The 24,047-nt window shown below is 37.4% G+C and overlaps 1 protein-coding gene across 6 annotated transcripts in view; it reads left to right on the forward strand.

The window, feature by feature from the left end:
* The window catches only part of PTPRC (protein tyrosine phosphatase receptor type C), a 110,490-nt gene extending 93,081 nt beyond the window's left edge, over nucleotides 1-17,409 (forward strand). For all 6 annotated transcript variants that reach the window (XM_050961366.1, XM_050961368.1, XM_050961370.1 and 3 more), the window contains 17 exons: nucleotides 15-49; nucleotides 1,996-2,105; nucleotides 2,914-3,004; nucleotides 3,124-3,200; nucleotides 3,473-3,509; nucleotides 3,989-4,086; nucleotides 5,485-5,610; nucleotides 8,202-8,359; nucleotides 8,794-8,929; nucleotides 9,638-9,787; nucleotides 10,977-11,067; nucleotides 11,411-11,544; nucleotides 12,720-12,854; nucleotides 13,187-13,309; nucleotides 13,872-14,050; nucleotides 15,115-15,250; nucleotides 16,091-17,409. In XM_050961366.1, the coding sequence (XP_050817323.1) occupies nucleotides 15-49; nucleotides 1,996-2,105; nucleotides 2,914-3,004; nucleotides 3,124-3,200; nucleotides 3,473-3,509; nucleotides 3,989-4,086; nucleotides 5,485-5,610; nucleotides 8,202-8,359; nucleotides 8,794-8,929; nucleotides 9,638-9,787; nucleotides 10,977-11,067; nucleotides 11,411-11,544; nucleotides 12,720-12,854; nucleotides 13,187-13,309; nucleotides 13,872-14,050; nucleotides 15,115-15,250; nucleotides 16,091-16,372 (2,098 nt within the window). In that variant the 3' untranslated portion in view covers nucleotides 16,373-17,409. The remainder of the gene's footprint in view (nucleotides 1-14; nucleotides 50-1,995; nucleotides 2,106-2,913; nucleotides 3,005-3,123; nucleotides 3,201-3,472; nucleotides 3,510-3,988; nucleotides 4,087-5,484; nucleotides 5,611-8,201; nucleotides 8,360-8,793; nucleotides 8,930-9,637; nucleotides 9,788-10,976; nucleotides 11,068-11,410; nucleotides 11,545-12,719; nucleotides 12,855-13,186; nucleotides 13,310-13,871; nucleotides 14,051-15,114; nucleotides 15,251-16,090) is intronic.
* Nucleotides 17,410-24,047: the final 6,638 nt, after the last annotated feature.

Raw genomic sequence — 24,047 nt, forward strand, 5'->3', positions numbered from 1 at the left:
TTTGCTTTTTACAGCAATTCAGGTGAAGATGTGGTGCTTGTTAAGAGGGGTAAGTACATTTTCCGTATAAGATATTAGCCAAATGTCTTATTCCAGCTCATAGCCATCTATATATTAGATGGCCAAAGTCTAATTAATTTACACGAATTAGCTATTAGATATTAACACAATCAAACCTTGCTCAGGCCAAAGGTAGAGGTCAGTGAATATTCTATGCATGTTATTTAAGTGAATGATTGCAACTTTATTAAATGTTGACAAAACTTGGAAAATCTAATATTTATATTTATTATCTTGACAGTAAAACTATTTCTGTATCTTAAACAATGGCCATAACAGAATATAGAAAGGGGCTTCAGAATACCTCATGAGATTCATCTCTGAAGTGAACTCACCCCAAGTAGACCTTTACATGATCCAAAAATTGAATATAAACAAGAGGTGCCTTAAATCTGTACTTAATTATAAAGGCCTTTCTGGATGCACTATGCCTAGTACCTTGCCTGAAAAATGGGAAAGAAAGAATCAGTGATTGGTTTGACAGACAGTACCAACTAATCCCAAATTAATTCACTGGGAACAAACAGTTTTTATACCAGAGTCAGAGTTTAAAAACAGATATGTCAGGAGATTGCTCCATTTACTATGGGAAGCTGTTCTCTTTAGATGATGAAAAGTAGTTTGACTGTGTTGACTGGGATTATCTGTAATAAATTTGGGAAAATTTCTTGCATGAACTAATGGTTTCGGTTCCATTTTTTAATTTACAAAGGATAACTTTGCCCATTTTTGTACCCTCCTTGCTCTTCCTGTTTCCTTCAGGTTTAGCACCCTGAGTAATTTCTCGTAGAGAAGCAATAATATGGAGACATTACACTGGAATTCCCATTGAACACATTTTGCTGTTTTCTGTGCAACTGATATTATTTTAGTATTGATTAAAAAAACAGAATCCACTTTTCTGTGGACATATTGAAAGAATATAAACTTATTTCGGGTTATAAAATTAATCATATTAATTGGAAGATGGCACTTTCACAATTGTATCCATTTGTCCTGTTTCTGTATGGAATACCAAAAACATTTAATTTAAATTGGAATCAAAATGCATAAGGACTTAACATTGTAATTAACGATAATAACTCAGGGAAGACTGAATGATTTTCACATTAGTTTCTGACATTAGTGTAATGCTTACTGTTACTGTGCATAACACAGTAATATAATTTATTACAGCTAATAATTGGTTAATTATTACTCAAATGTAAGTGGCAGCACAATCTAACTATTGTCCCTGTTTGGGCTGAAGTGTCTTGTGCCAGCTTCAGATGTTGCTATGGCCTTACTGGCCACACATTCACCACTTTGCCAAGTCACCTCTGTGCTTTCAGCATACTACTTCTCTACACACAGGAGGTGCAGAAGTCTTAGAATAATTGAAATGTAGGGCTGAGAGTAACCTCAGAAAATCATCAAGTTCAGCCACCTGCACTGTGGCAGGACCAAGTAAAGCTAGACCATACCTGACAGATATTTGTCCAACTGGCTTTTAAAAATTCCCTTAATATATTTGAAGACTATTATCAAGTCTCCCCTCCATCTTCTTATCTCAGAACTAAATCTACCCAGTTTTTTAGCCTTTCCTTATAGATCAGATTGTCTAGATCTATTATTATTTTTGTTGTTCTCCTCTGGACTCTCTCCAGTTTTCCATATCTTTCCTAAAGTGCAGTGCCCAGAAATGGACATAGTCCCTGCGTGCAGTGTTTCTTTGATATGTCCCACTCTGGAGAAGTTCAATTGCTTTGGGGGCTCTGTTTACTCACATATGAAGGGGTGGGACTTGGTGCTATAAACATATATGGCTTATTTTGATTGAATGTTCCTGTTCTTGTTAGCTAATCTTACTGTTTAATAAATGTATTTACTGAGATTTTATGTACATTTTTAAAACCAATACAAATAAATATCAAATATATGTCTGTATATTTAAAGATGATGAAAAACAACTGATGAATGTAGAGCCAATTCCTGCAGAAATGTTGTTGGAAACCTACAAGAGAAAGATTGCTGATGAAGGAAGACTTTTCCTTGATGAATTTCAGGTTTGTGCCTAGTCAGAAATATAACACAAATCCCAGACCCAGATATTATGGAACATGCCATTAAAAAGAATCTGTCACGTTCAATAACCAACCCCTTTTGTTTTATGTTCGCCTACATCTCAGATGTACCAGCAGGCTGGTTGAATAAGGCACTTATCTGAGAGACCTGCTCTGAATCAGGCAGAGCCAATATATGCCTACCATCTCAGATGAGTATGTACTCAGGACATCTAGCCACTTGTAGTGCTACATTCTATTTTTAGTGCGCTAGCTGATCAGAGCTAGCACTGGTATGTCTTTTCAAGCTCGGAATTACACCCCCAGCTCAAAGTGTAGACACAACCTTAAGCTGAGCCAAGGTGGTCATAACTGCTGTGGGCTTTAGAACCCCTCAGTTTCTAAAGATTTTACTTTTATGAGTTGAAGTTAGAAGTGTATTTTTATTATTTGTTTATTTGTTTGTTTTGTGGTAGTTTATAGAAGCCCCAGTCAAGAACCAGGGCCCCTTCATGCTGCATTTCAGAGCAGTTTTATTCATTTCTGTTCAGACTAGAATCCAACATGGAGCTTTTTTATTAGTCTTTTGAGGGAGAGAGAAGCATCTTTTGATTATATGAAAAAATATATTAATCTTTATATGCCTTAATATTTGTTCAAAAGCTAATCAGCATGAATCATAATATTGTGAATAACAGAATGTTATCTTCCAACTGTCATTAAGAACTAATTAACAAGTATGTGAATTTTGTTGCCAGTTGAAGTTATCTAAAATGTGTTTCATGAATAAAAGAAGCATTATATTTTACAGAGCATTCCCAGAGTTTTCTCTAAGTTCTCAATAAAGGAAGCACGCAAAAACTACAACCAAAACAAAAACCGTTACATTGATATTCTCCCTTGTAAGTACTGAATGTGAATTCCATACATTCTGTAAATACTTCATGGTATTCACTTACATCAATATATTGAGGCAACTTGGTTAATGATTCTATTACTTTGTTTTAAATTATCTAAACAGATGATTATAACCGAGTTGAACTCTCAGAGATGGATGGAGACCCAGGATCAGACTATATAAATGCAAGCCATATCGATGTGAGTGACTTCTCTCAGTAAAATTTTTGATACACAAATGAAAAATGGTTTATATGTGTCCCATTTCAGGCAACAAATGCATTTGATTGACTCTTCTTGAACTGATTGTTCCCACTTCTTTAGTTCTGTCTTTATGCTGTGTTTGGTACTGTTGGATTGGTGTCCACATTATTGTGCATGTTAAATATGTAGATTTCTGAAGTGACAAATCTTTTTACAATCTTCATCTGCTATCTTTAAGTGATTAGTAATGATATATATTTTTAAAATAGGGTTTCAAAGAACCAAGGAAATACATTGCTGCACAAGGTAAATTTTTACTTTATTTTTTATTTAATTCTTCACCCAATTATTCTGTAATCAAAGTGGTGGAGTCAAACAGTATTAATATATTTAAACAAAAATTGGATGGCCAGCATATGTGGAATTTAATAAATAAAGCAGTGCTAGACTGTTTGGGTTTGGGGATTTATGACCAACCAAAGAAGGGAATTTGAGGACTTGCAGAATAGACTTTTTTCAAATTATGCTTCATACATATTGGCTAAAAGTATTTGCTTTATTTTTACACTGGAGAATTTTTGTCCTTCTCAGCCACACACCAATAAAGTTTTAAAAGTATGTAGACTAAGATGGTGGAATCATAATTAAGTCATTCAGTCTATGGCTAGTATTGCATGACCTTTGGATGGCTTCTGAGCCATAATAGGTATAGTAACTATATTCTAGTCTTTCTGTGTTTCCTAATTTTTGGGAAGGGATCTCTTATCAAATACATTATCTGCTAGGCCCCAAGGATGAGACCACTGATGATTTCTGGAGAATGATCTGGGAACACAAGGCAACAATTATTGTTATGGTGACTCGCTGTGAAGAAAATAATAGGGTGAGTGTGATCTCACACACACACACACACACACACACACACACACACACACACACACACACACACACACACACACTGCAATATCCAGGAGGTTGCTCTGCTGTGGTGAATTATGCTGTTCTTTTTTCCTTTAAATGTTTTCTCTGCATTCAAGTATTTCTTTTGAATCCTTGTTCATTCTTGTTTTTACTCTCTATTTGTGATAGAATCTCCGAAACTGAATAACATTAACAAGCCTGCATGGTTCTACCTTTTAGAGTATTTGATCAGCAGCATTCTCAATAATATCATCTGACGCACTGCCCTAAGGAATAGGGAGCTACATTCCATCTTCTTGCAGATACCCTTCTTCTAGAGAGTATAACTTGCCTCAAACTCCCTGAATTAGAATTTGCTGAGCTGCACTAAAATCTCTCTCCCTCTCCCACACCCTTGCAGACCTGTCACAACTCTTAGAGAAAAGTGGGATATTTTGTATTTGGGACTTTCCTCCTCTTCCACCAGCATCCTGTCCTAATGTCTTGACAGTGCCTCCACAGTTCTCCGCCATTTTGTTTTCTGCACTCCTTTGGGTGACCAGATGTCCCTATTTCATAGAGACAGTCCCGATTTTTAGGTCTTTTTCTTATATAGGCTCCAATTACCCCCCACCCTGATTTTTCACACTTACTGTCTGGTCACCCTAGCCCTCCTTTTCCTACTTCTGAAACCAGACTTGGAGTTTCCCAGATTTTTAGGCCAATTCCCAATCTCAGTTATACTAGTGAAGCACCACTAGTTCCTAGAGTGGAAGCAGTGATTAGGAGAGTGCTCACCATCCTGATAGGACCACATGTTTCAGATGCAGATGGGAGTATTGATATTCTGATTGTTTTAAGGAAAAAAGTTGGCTGGCAGCATACATGTTTGCAGTATAGCCACACTGCTAACAGGAGTGGAAGGGCATTTGGGCATGAATTGTGAGAGTCGATGGTGCATGACTATTGACTATGTATATTCACTGACTAGAAATATAAGTAAGAGTCACAGACTGAGCTGCAATCTCTACTGTAGCCTACAGGCAGTCAATGATTGTGCATGGACTGTGCAGCTGTTTTGCCCGTACAGTTAGGTTGGAGGATAGGATTCCTTCCCATCTTGTTCTCTATGTAAATCCCTTCAGGCTTTGTGCATAAGGCCAGAATCTGGATCTTTGGGTTTTTAAATGTTTAACTAAAGCAGTGGTAATCTCTTTAAGGGACAAACTACAGTATTTATCAGAAACTGAAATGGTACTGAAGTATTGGTTATGTATTTTATCTGGTATTGATTTTATTTTATTTCAAGCTTTCTTCAGAACCTAATTTCACTGTCACTTTGATATCCTGCTTCTAATCCATTAACTTTGTATTTTCATAGAACAAATGTGCTCAATACTGGCCGACAACGGAGAACAGCACTGAAACTTTTGGGGACATTGTTGTGAAGAGCAATGAAAGTAAAACATGTCCTGACTACATTATTCAGAAACTGCATATTACAAATGTGAGTTGGCTTATTAATGTGAGAATAATTTGAATTGGTCTGTATAGTTGGTATAAAGAGACTATTATCAGAGATTCTTCCAGAACAACAGTGACAGTTAGTCTTTTCCCCTGTTTCTACCAAGCAACATAGAGCTTGAGAGAATACCTAGTAGATGGTGTATAATGTTATAGGGCAAATATGAATTGGAAACTTATCTCATCGCTAGGATTTCCCTCTTTACCGTGGGCCCGGTGCACTCAACAGAAACACCAGTAACTTTCTGTTCTATAAGCCAGCTGACAAGGCTGGATAAATTGTATGCAATATACTGTGGTTTTGTCAGAGATTTACCCCCTTTTAAATTAGGAAAACTTGTTATTGGTTTATGAACATAGAATAAAATATGTTTAAATTAACACTGAGACCACCACATTGAATATTATTTCCCCCTAGTAAATTCACTCAGAAATGTGGCTCTTAGAACCGTATTGCCTGTCCTTGTCTGAACTGTACGGGGACAATTACAGTTTACGATAACCTCTATTGTATTTATGAACTTCCATGATTTAGAGCTATGAGGGGTCAATATGGGGTTTTCAAGATTTTTAGGCCAATTCCCAATCTCAGTTATACAAGTGAAGCACCACTAGTTCCTAGAGTGTAACTGAGTGTAGAATTTACTCTTTAGGGATACATTTTCCCCTTTTATTCCTTGCAACTTTATTTCAGTGGGGATACATAGCATGTTAGTCAGGGCACCATTTATTGTTTGTTGTGTTAGATTTAAGGACTGAATGTGCTGGAGGTTCAGGTCATCTTGAAACATAAATAGTATAGCACCCTCCCAGACCCATCTTGCTCCCATGTTTTCATCTTTAGGCTCCAGTTCTGCTACCTTTCCTCACATGGAGTAGAAGCTTACTCTGGGACTAGTCCCACTAAGCCTAAGATAGTTACCACTTACTGTGAGTAAGGTGGCCATACCAAGCCCCTTAAGTGTTAATAAAACTCTGTGGCATCATGCATAGGAGAGACTCCAAATTACAATAGCTACAGTGTTGCAGATCAGAAGTAATATGAATTAATTTTTGTCATGTATCAATTTGTTTGGTGCTTGCTTGCTTGGCTGTAAGATCATATTAACAAAAAAATTAAAATTAAATACCTTGTGACTGCTGTCATAGCTGATTATCATTCAAAGTACTGTAAAATATCAGTTGATTTTTATGTAGGCTAAGAATGGAGAAAAAAGCAACAACTCAGGAACCCTTATGAAACTTCCAATCACAATAATTATGCAAATTCTGTGCTCTGATTGGCTACCTGGGACTCTCAGTCAGTTGCCTTAGGGTTGCCAGCACTCCAGGATTATTCTGGAATCTCCAGGAATTAAAAATTAATCTTTAAATTAAAGATTATGTCATGTCCAGGAATACAGCCAACCAAAATTGGCAACCCTATTTGGAGATTCACCTACTGAATAGGTATCGGGGAATAAGCATATGGTCATTGTATTATTTAAACATCAGCTAGTCAGAGTGCAGAGTATTGCTTGTGTGTAAGATAAGCATACAGTTATGAATCAGTGGTAGCTTCCCAGCACTTTGCCTGGGTGAGAGAATTCAATTTCAGTATGCTACATCCTAAACAGGCCTGGCTTCAGGTTAATATCTAACCAAGCACAAGGTGAGAACATGTCACACGGTATATTCAGACTGCCACAATGATGGTATAGTCTGCTGACTGCAGAATGCTTCCTGAGACACAATAATACAGGTTTTATTGTTCTTCTGCTGTTAGATCTCTGTCCCCACTCTCCATTCACAACAAGAGAATGGAAACAGTCAAGATGTATGTTGTTGTTTAGTCATTGTGATTCATCTCCATCATGTAGTCAATGGCGAAGTGCGCCCCATTGTAATTTTTTTTCTTATTTGGATTCACAGTCATAGTTCCCCAGCTACCAAAATGTGTTTTCCCTTCTCCCTGGTCCTGGCAACAGCACATTAAAGCAGGGTCTGTGACCCTATTGGACCTGGTATGCCTTAAACCTTGAATACAGTGACTTAGAAATCATGAGCAGCCTCAGTGATTGTCACAGGTTTGACAGCCCCACTTCTATTCTGAGTTGCTGTTTTTAGACTTCCTTCATTCCTCTGTGGGTCTGTGTGACCTTAGCAGGTAGTTAAAAATACAGATGGCAAAATAACCAACAAATACACTTGGCAGCACATAGACCTTTATGGTAACTTCCTAAATGATGTACAAGTACAGTGGAGACCACATGGTACATTCTACATAATCACAAAATAAAGTATCTTTATGATGATAATACTGGACTTCACCTTAGTGGATTGTCATTATATTCTTTCTTCAAGTTATCGCATGTTCCGCATGTATGGCTCTTATTTTTAACCACTTTTTTGTTATTAAAATTGGAAAATGTTCCAACTTCTGAAACCTTGGAAAGAACATGTGACTGTACAGTGTCTGGAATCGCTGTTGCAATACTAGATTCCTACTTACCTATTTTTCTGCTTTATTCTATACTTTGTATATTTACATTTCATTTTGGTGTGGTACTAATGAAACAATTCCACATTGTCTAGAGAAAGGAGAAGACACCTGGGAGAGATGTGACTCACATTCAGTTCACTAGCTGGCCAGACCATGGAGTGCCTGAAGATCCTCATCTTCTCCTCAAATTACGCCGCAGAGTTAATGCTTTAAGCAACTTTTTTAGTGGCCCAGTAGTGATTCATTGCAGGTAAATATTACAGAAACTCTCTAATAGTAAACAAATTCTAGCCAGAGCTACCGAGAAAAACAAGTCAGGGAAGGTTAGCAATAGTTGCTTAGACCAAAATTTTCAAAGTTGGTTGCTTTAAAGTAGGGCACCTAATCCATATTTACAGACCTAAATAAGAGGCCTGATTTTCAAAGGTAATAAAAAGCCTACAACTTCTATTCAGGTCAATGGGACCTGAGGATGCTTGCAACTTTAAAAAAGCAGACACTTATTTAGTTTGAAAATATTGTCCTTATTTATTTAAAACATATTTAAAATGTAACTTTAACAGACTTCTGAATTGTGGATTAATTTATTATAAGCCACACTCTTTGCACTGCTTTGCATCAACTTGCAGAACATGACTGGCATTCATCCTCCTCTCTCAATAACTATCACCTTATCCTTGTCAGTGCTGGTGTTGGACGTACTGGAACTTATATTGCGATCGACGCTATGCTGGAGGGGCTGGAGGTGGAAGGCAGAGTGGATGTTTATGGCTATGTTGTAAAGCTCCGTCGACAGCGATGCCTAATGGTTCAAGTGGAGGTATGTTCTAAAGCTCGCTGCTTTGTTCCATTTATTAATCTCCCTCAGGGAAAGCCGTGCCCAGCTAGCTCAGCCTGGGTGAAACTAATCTGGCCATGATCTTCCATTGCTGTTGTCTAGGGAAATATAAAACTATGAAAGACCAGGGGGAGGAAAGCCATCTATGAAGCAGGGCTGGTCAGCATTTTCCAAACTTTGACATTTCAACCATTTTTTAAAAATTTAGAATTGCAACCAAAAAAAAGGGACAAAAATATATAGACGCCTGTTCTCTTTTGGCACCTAAATATGGACATTTTTGGGCAAGGTTAACTATGCATATTCACTATTTTTTTCTTTAGTGTGAGATTTTCAGAAGTACTTAGAAGCACAGGTTCCATTGAAAATGACTGATGGGACCTGAGCTCCTAACTTAGGTGGGTGTTTTGGAAAACCACACCCCAGATTTTCAGTTGTACAGCCTGAGTTACGTTACATTTTATTTATATTGCACCTTTGATCAAAAGCACTAAATGTTGCACTAACACTGCCAACTGCATTTAATTGACATAGCAATAGCTGGATCTACTGCCAATTTAATATAGCAACAGTAATAAGAATACATGAATGTTATTATATGTTTTAGATAGCAAGAGCAATTTGAAAAATCTTTCTAATTATTATTTCCAATTTTTGAAATCCCCTCGTCCTTAAATTGGGGAACACTAGTCACAGTACATCCTGATCCATCAAGCACTGGTGGAATACAATCAGTTTGGTGAAACAGAGGTCACTCTCTCTGAACTGCACACCTACCTTAATAATCTGAAGAAAAGAGATCCTCCCAGTGACCCATCTCTGCTGGAAGCAGAATTCCAGGTAAATACAATAATGCATTCTGTTTTATTCGACTCTCTGTTCTGATTTTAAACAAAAAAGTGACATGTGGTAGTTTTAAATAAGCCAATAATTCGGAGTCAAATTCTGCCAACTAAATTGGTCATTTTAAATGAAATCAACAGATTAAGGAACTGCTCAAAGCGAGGGTGGCAGAATTAGATCCAATATTTGGTTGCTGGGGAATGGGGATGGGGCCAGATATTCATCTGGTCTAAATGGGCATAATGACATTGTCTTCAGCTGAGGTAGGCCATTTTACAAAAATCTGGCCCCTGGAATATTCATACTGAGTATTACCAGTTCCAGTTTTTCTGATAGTAAATCGATATTTTGTATTTTTAATTATTTTTATCTTATTGAAAACATACAGTAATTCTTTTTTTTTCCTCCAGTTTTTCCCCTTAGGGTTCGATAGCTTTATTTCTTTTTCCTTCTGAGAAATGAGAGACAAAATATAATGGACAAGTATATAATTTCCTGTGGCTGAATCAGGAGTGTGTATAAAATTAAAGATTTAGGCTCCAATCCGGCAAGCTTTTCCACATGGATGCAGAACAAGCAACTGCCTGAGTAGAATAGCTTGTAGGATCAGGATCTTAGAGAGATGAAAAATGTTTTAAAAAATTGAATCTAGGGTTATCAATTTATTTGTAACAATAATGTCTTTGTGCCAATGTGGATGTAAGGGTGCAAATTACCACTAGCGATCCATGTATTTGACAAAAAATCAGTTTGCTTATGATGCCCACGAAAAGTGGGTACCATAGTTGGTAGATCACTATACAGATGTATTTTGTGTGGCATATATACTCTGGCAGTACAATAATAAACTTAATACATTAACTTTGTGTTCCTGGAAAAACTTTTAAAGTGGTGAAATGTCTTTAAGAAATAGCAATTTTGTTCCCTTTTTGTTAACATTGTTCATAAAATACAGCAGCTCAATCTTTTTAAATTGTTTCCTATCTGCAGGATTTCTTATGGTACTGCACATGGTAGGTTCAAGGGTTCGTAAATTGTGGTCCAGGCACTTCCATGGAATGAAATGAAGCAGTAGGGGACTGAGATATTAAGAGAGGAGATGGGTCTCTGAGAGTATCACAGTTTTATGAAGCTGGCAAACCATTGTTTAGCACATAGCGTGACCTTGTATGCTTTCTTTCCTTAGAGGCTACCATCCTACAGGGGATGGCGAACACAGAACACTGGCAATCGACAGGAAAATAAAAGTAAAAACCGTAATTCCAAAATGATTCCATGTAAGTGTTTGCGATGATGTCTGCTGTCAGTTTGTTCTAATTGTATGAAGGCTTCTTACAAAAGATTACGGCTAAAACAGGACAGTAAATTGCCGTATTGCTATGTACTCCACCGCAGAAAATTTAGGAAGTGAATGATTTATTACAATATAAGCTGTGAGGAGTCCTTGATTTATTTTTCCAAACGACCATTGTGGCATGTCTGCTGCCTCTATGCCATTGCATAACTGCAGAATAACTGCACTTTTTCTACATTCCCTTTCCATTGTAACAAAACTAAGAAGGGAGATGGTTGCTTTCCTCCTACCAATAGAAGCTATTGTTGTGACCCTTTTTTTTTCAGATGACTTTAACAGAGTACCAATTAAACATGAAGAGGAGAAAAGCAAAGAGAGTGAACATGATTCAGAGGAATCATCTGATGAGGACAGTGATTGTGAGGAAGCAAGCAGATACATAAATGCATCATTCATAACTGTATGTATTTAGAGGATAAAACTACTTGTATCTAATATGCTTTCCACTGATAGTCCCTAATTTCTGCTCATCTTACTTTCTCCAGTAGTCCTATTGGCTTCGTTAGCATGATACTAGTTATGTGAGTAAGACAATCAAGATCTGGCACTTTATTTGGATGTTCATTTATAGACTGAATCACAAAGATCTTGTAATATTGGCTGTCCCATGGGAGAAAGACAGAGTTCTTACCTTACACTGTCCTAATCTATACAGCCTCAAAGAGTTAAATACTTCAATCATAATAGCCGTAAGTCTAGTGAATGTTGCAATAAACAGAGTGATGGTAAAATAATTATCTTTTGTAGTTTCTTTTAAAACCTGACTTTCAGCTAGGCTTTTCAGTGCCACCTATATTTTTGCCAGCACATATATGGGTAGACTTCCACCTATGTGAATTCCAGGTACACACAAGTAGTTATATATATTAATTTCCCTTACAGTCAATTTTATATAGTTTTTTGTGGGTACAAAGTTGTCCTAGTTAAAACAGAGGCCAGCATTGAAAAGCAAGCTTTTAGTGTCCCAGTCACATCTAAAAGATACCATCTTTGGAGGGCCTTTGTTGGACACTAACAGATCTAACTGATTATAAGATTATGCAATGAATGGGATTTGTCTGAACTCTGTAGACAAAAATACATCTAGCATATCTACTGATTATAAATACTGTATCTGTTTACTAATAGATACAATGTCAGTCTGCATTGACTTGCTTAGCTACTCTATGATGTTGCTAGAGTTGTCACTCAATATCCAGTTTCTAATACCAACTGTGGTAAACCTTCTTTTTAACCCCAAAATACATTCTGCCTCAGATATTGGCAGTCTAAGCTTTCTCACAGAGCTGTACAAATGTGTCTCAACTTTGTCCTGGATAAAGGACTGCTAGTTATGCAGAGTCAGTCATGTGCCCACAAATTTTTGTCCTTTCTGGTGACACTGTGAACTATTGCCAATTGTGATGATGGTTTTTTAAAATGGATACTTGTCTCTAGAAACTATGCTGAGACATTAACTCATTTCATGTAGGCTACCAAACTCCCTTTAGATGGTAAATATTTCTTTACATATGACAACTGCCTTTCAAATGAATTAGTAAAAATAAATCACATGTTCAAATGGTCTGTTTTTAGGGCTACTGGGGTCCAAAAGAAATGATTGCAACTCAAGGGCCACTACCAGAAACGATCAATGATTTCTGGCAAATGATCTTTCAAAGAAAAGTCAAAGTAATTGTTATGTTGACGGAGCTGAAAGAAGGAGATCAGGTTAGTTTGTCATCTTCAAAGTAAAGTATATGATACAATACTCTTCAGAAGAGAAAAGAACAGAATTCCAATCTCTAAATTGCAATGAAATTCTAATTTCCAAACCAAAAATGTGACTCTGTCAGAAAATGACTCAACCTATCAACTATTTTGTTTTCTCATAGGATTTATTCCATCCTTATATTTTAAATTGTGCTGAAAGTTCATCAGTGATGTATTTTATGATAAAATGAAACTGAATAGTTATAGAATATATGCATCCTTTAAATTGATTTGGAAAGAAAAGCAGACACAATGATAAAGATAAGGACTGATTTATACTTCATTTCTAGCAACTCTGTGCACAATACTGGGGAGAAGGAAAGCAAACATATGAAGGTATAGAAGTTGAAATGAAAGATGTCAACCTGTCTTCTAGCTACACCATACGCTCATTTGACGTAACACATGTGAAGGTAAAAGATAAAAAATGACAGACGGGAATTTTACACTTGTTCTTCTATTTTAAACTTAGTCTTTTGTAATGGGCAAACAAAATAAGGAACAACCAAAAGACAAGAACAAACGTTTGTGTTTTGCTAGCTGATGTTTTATTAGTTCCTTCCTTTAAACATTTTAATAGTCATTAAAATGTGACTTACAGTCACCATTGAATTACAAAGTCAGACATAAGTAAAATGAGGAATAGAGACCTCCCTGAGGCACAGCTCCCACCTTGCTCTTCTCTGTCTCCAGTGGACAGTAATTTATTGCTGGGCTGGTCCCACAGCAAGTTATGACACACTGTGAGGTAATTCAGTCAAGTCTCCACCCAGGCCCAATCTACCTCCTAAATGGATAGTAGTGGGTGCACAAGGTCTGAGTACCCACAATGTTGTCACCCTTCGCAGGCATAGTTCAAGTCAGTCTAGTCCTAAGTGATTATCAGGATTTTTTTTTAAATTAACGTGGAATAAATATAATGTGGATCATTATGTTATCCCTTGAATTTACTATATGTTAATCTCTGTTTTGCAGAGGAAAGAAACTCGAAATGTGTATATGTACCAGTACCACAAGTGGAATAGCTTGGACCTTCCTGAAAACCCCAAAGACTTAGTCACCATGATTCTGAACCTCAAACAAAAACTTGCAGCTAAATGTGTCACTGAGGACATCAGATGCAGCCGTAGTGTTCCAATTGTCATTCACTGCCGGTAGGTCTGGGTGCTATAGATATTTTAGTGCATTTCTACAGTTTGGTTATATTTGGCAATAGCAGTTTCATAATTCTTACTGTTGCTCCTAAGCTTACGTAAAGCCCGGAGACTAAATTCACCCTACAGTGTATGACAGCTTCTCCCAGCAGAGGGCTCCCATTGCAGACCTTTCACCTGTGTATCATGCAACATTACAAAGTGGCCACAACCTCCCCTCCATTGAGACATGGGTTAGGGCAGAAGGCAAGAACTATCTAAAAAGTAGATGTGCTGGCTGGTACAAAGCCATGACCAGAGAAAGGTCTGCTCAGCACATTCTTCCAACATTTTGTTGGCAGGGGTCCTAGTGAAGCTCATAGTGGATTGTAGGGCTGCACCCACCAGCTGGAAAGGCCAGCCTTGTTCAGGGAGGTGTAAATTTCACCAAACCTAGTATATATGGACCTGGTTCCTTTGCTGGCCATTAAACCTTGCACATGGCTAGCTGTTAACATCAGTATGGTCCAAGTCTTATGTGTCCTGAGTTGGGAGTGACGTGAAGCACCAGTGCAGTGGCATAATGCCTCTTCAGGGCTCTGTGTTGCATTGGGGGGCAGTTTACTCATCTTGTAAGACAAATCAGCAATTCTGGCCACTGAGAGCATATTGGGAGTGGGATGGGAAAGGAAGAGTTATGGTTACACTTACTCCCTACCCACTAGTAAGCGTCATGCACCACTGAGAGACCATTATGATAGTAGCCCTGTAGTCCCCAAGGGCAGGAGCTAAATTTGGTTGATCCTTACCGAGCTACAAAAAAGGGAGAAGAGGCTGCCTTCCCCTCAGCCGCCCTCACAATTGAATGGCTACATAAGGGCTAGCTATAATGTAGCACAGTAAAAATTGGATGTCCTCTTTGTATCTTAACGGTACTCTTGGTTACTATAATCTCATTCCAGTTAGAAATATTTCAGAGATAGGAATCTTTGTGACTGTTGTCAGTACAATAATCTTTAAAATAAACCTAACTGGTTGTGATAAATTGTACTGATTTTTGAATTCCAATAATGTGTATCTTCTAGTGATGGATCCGAACAAACTGGTGTATTTTGTGCCTTGTTGACTCTCTTGGAAAGTGCAGAAACAGAAGATGTGATAGATGTCTTCCAAGTTGTGAAATCTCTTCGACGTGCCAGGCCAGGAATGGTCTCCACTTTTGTAAGTAAATCCTGTGAGTTAACCAAACAAGGCAATAGATTTGCTTATCTTTAGTCATGAACGTTCTAATAACCACTGGCATTGTTTCTGCATAGGGAACGTATTGTAATTATCTCATCCGTAATTATTCATCAGCAGTTGTGAATTAGCTATTGGTGATAAGAAGGAACTAGTCTGCAGCCTATCCACAGCTATCATAATCAGTTTCTTGAAACTGAAAAGGTCAACAGTACATGTTGTTTGTAAACCATTAATATTTACGGGATTTAGGAGCACATCTTCCACTGAATTCCACGGGAGTTGGATGCCTAACTGCCTTAGGCAGGTTAGAAAATGCCCTCCTTATTTTCTGAAGAGTGCACAGAAGAAGCTGCTTTCCTGCTGCATGCAATATGCATTCTTCTCTCTGACAATCCATCTAAATCATCTAGATTTGCTAACTCTGCTGTGGTTTATTGAGAACTGAACAGTAGACACTACCATACATTTAATCCACCTGCTTCATTCTCTTTAAAACACACTTTTGACATGTGAATCAAGAGGGATAGATTCTGTGAAACTGCCTTGGGACTGAGGTGATTATAGATAGTGACCTAGTACCTGATCTACCTGGAATTAGGGATGCCCTCAGTGCTGTGTCACCAAAAACTCCGAATTGAGCATAGCAGGGAGGTGCTTCAACTTCCTGTGGGCCAGTAGCCTTAGAGACCACCTTATGCTGAATGTTTCAATAAGATGGAAAGATTCACATTGTCAACACTTAAGACAAAAAAAAAATCAGCCATCCTGGCTCAATCACATGGCATTTCATCCACACTAATCCTTTCTTTTTTGTTTTAGGAACAATACCAGTTCCTATATGATACTATTAGCAGCATCTACCCTGCACAGAACGGACAAGTAAAGAAAAACAGCAAGCAGGAAGATACAGTTGAAATTGACATTGAAGCAGATAAAACAAATCAGGAGGCTAATTTGATTACTATCGATATCACCTCACTGGAGTCAGAGGCCAATATGAATATGGAAGTGCGTGAAGATTCCAAATCTGCAGATGGCACTCAGGGAACAGAAAGCTCTTCAAATGGACCCAAGACTCCAGTTTTAACTGAGAGTGCATAGTAAAATATATGAAATTTGGATATACAAAGGCATCTTAAATAGAATAGGTAGTAGAGATTTGATCTTGAGTTAATTTTTCAGAGGTACGATATGGAAAGAATACTTGAAATTTGTGGATAATGTAATGCACTGTGAAAATTTAATTTCTGTGTAGATTTGCATTTTATTCCTTTCAAATTATTTGAATTATTTTTGATCTTTTTACAAATCTGTATATTGTAATGCTGATTTTCATTATGGTCTGGTATTCAGGAGTGGAAAGAAAAGTCATGCTACCTTTTTTCAATCTTATTTTTTGTTATAAGAAAGTAAGTAGCCAGGACCGGAATCTCTAATAATGTACAGTCATAAATATAAAGTTAGAAGTATGGCAAATATGAGTTTTCTTGTAAGTAATTATTGTCTTACTATCTTTAAATTGACTTAGTGGCTAAGGAGTATGGCCTGAATTTCAGAAATGCAATTCCTATTGACTTTAGTTAGGGTTGTGCTTGCTTTGCAGGTGCTTTGCAGAACAGCAAAGCCATATCTGGGCCATATCTTACAGATCCATTGAAGTCTATGGGGATTTATACAAGCTGAGTAACTAACTGGTCCCCCACATCCTTACCAATCTAGGACTGTAAGCTTTGCATTTTTCTAACTGGCCTCAAGATGTCCTCATTGCTCCACACAAATTCATCTAAGGTTTCAATATTTGAAAGAAGAAAGTTCAGAACTTGGAGTATTGACTGATTGGAGAAACTTTGATAGTTAATTGAATTGACATTTGGCCACTTGAGATCCCATGTGTTACCACAACTTCTTCTTGTGCTATTTTTTTCTAATTTAAAGAGAGAGCTTCTGCAAAAGTGTCATACCTATTTCCAAAATACTATGCTAGTAATAGTACATGCTACTAGCACATTGCTGATTTTATTTAGTAGTTTCATATTATGTGATGATTTGTATGTTACAGTTTGGATTATTTTACTATTGCCTTAGTGGATTTCAGCCTAATCTTTTAAAGCCAAATAAAAAAGACAATTAATAAATTGCACAGTGGGAATTATTCTGAAATATGTAAAACTCTGTGTAAAGTTACTTGAATGTAAAAGAATGAAGGGTCTTGAAATGCACGTGCTCTTTGTAGACTATGCAAATAGGTTGGTTTTTATTTACACTCAGCACATAGTTTTGTAGTTCCTCTTATCTGCTGATTTCAGCAGAACCAATGGGAGTGTTTAATTCTTGTATCATTCGCTTCATCTGAAAAGATCAGACACTTTGCAAAGGTCGGTAAGTATTAGCTTCCTCATCTGTAACATGAGGATAAGGAATACAGAAGTGATATTGTTATGCCGAAGGGTAGACCCCAGTCAGCAGGACTGAACTTGGGACCTCAGGAGCTTAGTGCATGAGCCTCTACCGCATGGGCTAAAAGCCAGCTGGCTGTTAGCTAAGACTGTAGAGCAGACTCATTTTATCTCTCTTTCTAAGTGGTCTCAGTGCCACTAGATGGGACAGAACACCACACTCAGAAGGTGTGTGGGTTACAATGTGGCTTATTCAAGGTCATACAACAGGTGGCAGAGCTAGAATTCCTAACTTTCCATTCCAATATGCTATTATTTGGACTACACATTCACACCAGCTCCTAGGTAGAGAGCCATACCATAGGCTATGTATACTTGATTAAAAAACACTGAATCTGAAAGCTGCCCCAAAAAGTGATTGATCCCCTGAGAGCCAAAGAATGAAAGTGTAAAGGGGTTAACTTAATTTTCCAGTTTTCCTAGGTCAGATGCTTCATTCATTCTCTGCTTACACAAGTAAACATCTACTCAGCAGTTCACTTAAAGAAACAGCAGCAAGAATGCACAAACAGTGGGACCTTCCTTGCCTGCAAGTTGAACTTTCCTTCCTTTCCAGCCAAAGCCTCACTGGCTTATGAATTCTTTCAGGAGACAAGATCACCTATAGCCAAAGAGACTCAGGCATACCTGGCCCCGCTCAATAAAACACAATTAGGACACCAAACCTGTTTGCATATTTTGAGAAGATCAATGTAGCAGAGTTGCAAATGTCAGGGGCAGCTTTGAGGATGAAGAGCTCCAACCTACTCCTGTATTTTCAGAGGCAAAGGCCACCAACAATTTGAGGAGTTTTCTGGAAAATGGGAATGCCCCATAAGTGAATGGGGTACCGATCAGGCTGATCCTGTGTTAACTGACCCCTCCCTGTGGCACAATCAGGGTGCTTGGCCTGCCTCTGAAACATGCAATCCTCTTAGTTTGTTTCCTCTGCCCACCCCATGCCCCTGCTAAGATTTGGTTTTCAGCAAATCTCTAGTTGTTTCCCAAGGTGTCATCCACCTAAAAACACCAAGAGTAATATGTGGTTATGTAGTATGTATGCACAAAACAGAGAATGTCAGAACTATAGGAAGAACTGTAAATATCTCCCAAGGCAGAAGACAGCTAGGCCCAGATCCTCAAAAGGTATTTAAACTCTTGAAATCAGTGGAAGTTAGGAACTTAAATACCTTTTGAGAATCTGGGCCCTAGAGCTATATGTTCTTCTGGTGTAAATCAATGTAGCTCTACTAATTTGCAACATCTGAAAATCTGGACCCTAAGTTCCTTTAAATTCCTGCAAAGCTGCTGGGGCTGTGGAAATTCTGGAGGATACTTATTTTTTGAGTTGGTTTCTGCAGGTGACTTAGTGCTCTCCTGACTTTTACGTATTTATTGCAAAAGTGCATGGCAGGCTGTGACCTGATTTGTATAGACACTAGCAAAGAGAGATTCATAGCTCTGCTAAATCTTGTCTAATTCATACCCACATTACTATCCTAATGAACGGGTAATTGAATTACATTTAAATATCTCAGGTGCCTAGTGTAAACCACTTCTGGAGTAATGTTCTTTCTATTAACGGAAGGATAACTGAGCCCTTGGGTTTTAATTAGGGCTGTTGATTAATCACTGTTAACTCATGCAATTAACTCAAAATTAATCATGATTAAAAATTAATCATGATTAATCAGTTTTAATCACACTGATAAACAATAGAATACCAATAGAAATTTATATAATATTTTTGGATATTTTTTCTACATTTTCAAATCTATTGATTTCAATTACAACACAGAATACAAAGTGTACAGTGCTCACTTTATTTTTATTACAAATATTTGCACTGTAAAAATGATAAACAAAAGGAATAGTATTTAGTTCACTTCATAAAAGTGCTATCGTGCAAATTTATTATGAAAATGCAACTTACAAATGTAGATTATTTTTGTTATGTAACTTCACTCATAAGCAAAACAATGTAAAACTTTTGAGCCTCTAATTCCCTTCAGTCCTACTACTTGTTCAGCCAGTCACTAAGACAAACAAGTTTGTTTACATTTACGGGAGATAATACTGCTGGCTTCTTATTTACAATGTCACCTGAAAGTGAGAACAGGTGTTCACTTGGCATTTTTGTAGCCGGCATTGCAAGGTATTTACATGTCATATGTGCTAAACATTCATATGCCCTTTCATGCTTCGGCCACCATTCCAGAGGACATGCTTCTATGCTGATGACGCTCATTAAAAAAATAATGCATTAATTAAACTTGTGATTGAACTCCTTGTGGGGAGAATTGTATGTCTCCTGCTCTGTGTTTTACCCACATTCTGCCACATATTTCATGTTATGGCAGTCTCAGATGATGGCCCAGCACAGGTTCATTTTAAGAACACTTTCACTGCAGATTTGACAAAATTTAAAGAAGGTACCAATGTGAGAGTTCTAAAGATAGCTACAGCACTCCACCCAAGGTTTAAGATTCTGAAGTGCCTTCCAAAATCTGAGCAGGATGAGGTGTGGAGAATGCTTTCAGAAGTCTTAAAAGAGCAACACTCCAATGTGGAAACTACAGAACCTGAACCACCAAAAAAGAAAATCTACCTCCTGCTGGTGGCATCTGATTCATGATGATAAAAATGAGCATACATCAGTCTGCATTGCTTTGAATCATTATCGAGAAGAACCCCTCATTAGCATGGACGCATGTCCTTTGGAATGGTGGTTGAAGCATGAAGGGACAGACATATGAATCTTCAATGCATCTGGCACGTAAATATCTTGCGATGCCAGCTACAACAGTGCCATGTGAACACCTGTTCACACTTTCAGGTGACATTTTAAACAAGAAGTGGGCAGCGTTATCTCCTGCAAATGTAAACAAACTTGTTTGTCTGAGTGACTGACTGAACAAGAGGTAGGACTGAGTGGACTTGTAGGCTCTAAAATTTTACATTGTTTTATTTTTGAATGCAGTTATTTTTTGTACATAATTCTACATTTGTAAGTTCAACATTCATGATAAAGAGATTATATTACAGTACTTGTATTAGGTGAATTGAAAAATACTATTTCTTTTGGTTTTTATAGCACAGATTTATAATACAAAATAAATACAAAGTGAGAACTGTACACTTTGTGTTCTGTGTTGTAATTGAAATCAATTATATTTGCAAATGTAGAAAACACCCAAAAATATATAAATAAGTAGTATTCTATTATTAATAGTGCATGATTTTTTAACCGCACGATTAATTTTTTAATGGGGCAACAACCTTAGTTTTAATAAATATCAAACTAAATAATCAGTAACATTAAAGCCAATATTACTAAAACTAAGTATTAATAGGAAACAATATCAAAACAGTATTAAGGTTGAAACATGAACCAGTAAAAGGCAGAGGATTGCTGAATTTAGGCTGCACAGCCAAGCTAAGGCTCAGAAAAATCTTGGAATTAGAGAGCAGTTGCTTGAGCGAGTCAGATCATTGGTCTGTATAGAAGGATAATCCGCTATAGTGGTCAAGGTCTGTTGCTTGGAAGGAAAGTGAACCCCCATGTGAATGGGTTCCTGCATGGGCCACACTGAGAATGCTATAGTCAGGGCAGACTGCAAGGAATAGGGCAGACAATCTCCAAAACTGTGGTTTAGTCTATGATAAATTCACCAAGCCAGTAACAAAGCAGTTTCTGTAATATCACAGCTGTTACCAAGTCAATATAGTTCCATTTAAACATTCCTGTCCTTGACTCCCATCTAGACAGCCAAGTGTAATATAGTGAGAGGTTACTGAAAACCATTGTGAGGTTCTCCAATCCCCAGGCACTGGACACTTATCCCCAGGTCAATATGAGTTTCAGATCTTACCCAATATTCATGCTGATTCCAATCCTTTAGTAACTAAAAACTAAAAGTTTAATTATAAAAGGAAAAAAAAAGAGGAGAGTTGAAAATGGTTAAAAATTCTATATACATACAAATATATGTAAAATCCTTAAGTTAGTTTCATAGCAGAGATGGTGAGACTGCTGATTTGTAAAATTCTTTCTGGAATCTATTTAAAGGGTTATAGTCCAAAAAGCTATCCAGGTGTACAGTCTGTTCAAGTCTTTCTATGCATTTCCCAGATTATTCCAAACCATTATTTGGGAGATCTCCATTTTACGACTTATACTTTCCCTGTTCAAAGTTTAAGCAGACTAGAGATAAAAAGAATCAGGCTCAAAGCTTCCTTTATAATTCTCTAGCAATCTGACAAGCCTCTTGTCACAGCAGGACCTCCCCCAAGAAAGAATAGGCAGTGCAGGTTGTTGTTTTGAAGCTAATCTTCTATTTACTATGCATACACAGGTAAGCTAGTGGCATTCATTCACATAAGGCAATTAGCCGGCATTTCATTATAGCATAGATAGTTAAGTTGAAGACTTATAGATATATAGATAATATTTTTAATTTCCTGCAGTATCTTTCATCTTTGATCTTAAGGTTAATTGAACCATCTGCATGCATAATATAAGGCAATTAAGACAGGAAAGGGAATTAGCATCTACAAATTAGTCTGGTTATATTGTTAAACAAGAGATAGGTAAACATACAAATAGACCTAGCATCTATCCTTGATTTCTACTACAAATTAATGGGTTAATGATTGCTGGTCTAATGCAACTCTTTGAAATTTACATACTAGTAGATTGTCTTGATTACATTTTAATACCTTTTGTTAACTTGTTATAGTCATTCCCAAGTTGGCCAGTCTGTCGGTGTCATGCCCATAATAAATCCCACCATATCTGCAAAGCTGTGAGGGGAGGTGTGGTGAGGTGAGATGCTCTTTTGAGTCTCAGAGGACCCCAAAAACATGAGATTTGAATGACTTTTTATGTATTTTCACAAAATGACAAAACGGCCATTAAAATTATCCAGCCATAATTTTTAAGTATTCATTTGTCCCACTGACCTGATGTAGCATTGTTCTTTATTTCAACAATAAAAGTGAGAGGATGCCACATTTGTGTTGAATGTAGTAACTTGGGGAGTAAAATGTGTGTTGGTCTTAAAATGAGGGACATTTAAGAGGTAAAAACCAACTGGGTTTAACCTGGGACTCCAAATCCGAATACTTTGATCTCAGAGATGCAAGTGGGAGGGACAGGAAGATTTGGAAAGATGAACTCAAACCCATGTGGGAATTTTATGGCCCAGGTCTAGCTCAACAGTCATTGTTTTCCTGGGCCGAAACTTTGAGATACAAAGTGCCAGAGCTGAATGGAAAATAAAATTTCCCTTGCATAGACATTTAGATTTTTTCAGGGGAAAAAATTCCCAATTCAGGACACAAATCGGGGCGGGGGGGAACCTTTTAAAATTGAGGAAGGAAAATTCTGTTTTGAGAGACTAGAAATGAATTGCTTTGGCTTGCATCCAGCTGCCTAACTTCCTGGGAAACTATCAGAGGGGTAGCTGTGTTAGTTTGGATCTGTAAAAAGCGACAAAGAGTCCTGTGGCACCTTATAGACTAACAGATGTATTGGAGCATGAGCTTTCCTGAGAAAGTGTTTAGTCACAATATTTTTGACCACCTCTAGCAAAGACCTTATTGTCAATTTCCTGGGACCATGAGGGCCGCACCCAATTTGCATATTGATTAACATTGCAAGCTGCATACATTTATTTGAATAGCTTTTATTGCATTGATATTGTTTGTCCACTAGGCTGTGCTGAAACATTTCAAATACATTGGTTTTAAAACAATATTGACATCTGTGCATTTATTGGTTTATTGTATTTACTTAATGTAGTACTCTTCAATGGTAATATGCATGTGACATTTGTTTGTACAGCACTGTATGTGTGTACCTGTAAGAATATGCTTTGCTTCAGTGTATATAGAAGCACTGATATACATATCTGATCTAGTTTTAATCTGTATATAATAGCCTTGATTGATCTTGTGCCCTTACAGAATCTCTCAGCATCCCTACTATGAGGTCACAACCCCACCACTCAGTAATGGCTAGCAATGGGATCATTGGGTAGCTGCTCAGGAAAGCAGCACTGTGCATTAACATACATTTAGTCCATGGGTACTAGAGAGCTAACACAATGTTGCCTTACATGGTGAATAATCTTTTCTGGCATTTTTTTTTCAAAAGTGAATTTATCAGAGGCAAAGCTACAAGTGAAGTGCTGTACATAAAAGAACACACACATTGCTTAGCTCTTAACCCCTCCCCCCGCAATAAATCAACAGTCACCACTCCCCAATATACAACTGTTAATCAATGCTCCCCCAGCCCAAGTAAAATCAATTATTAAGGTCTCCTATCACATATACAT

Source organism: Gopherus flavomarginatus, chromosome 7, assembly GCF_025201925.1.
Source record: "Gopherus flavomarginatus isolate rGopFla2 chromosome 7, rGopFla2.mat.asm, whole genome shotgun sequence".
NCBI lineage: Eukaryota > Metazoa > Chordata > Testudines > Testudinidae > Gopherus > Gopherus flavomarginatus.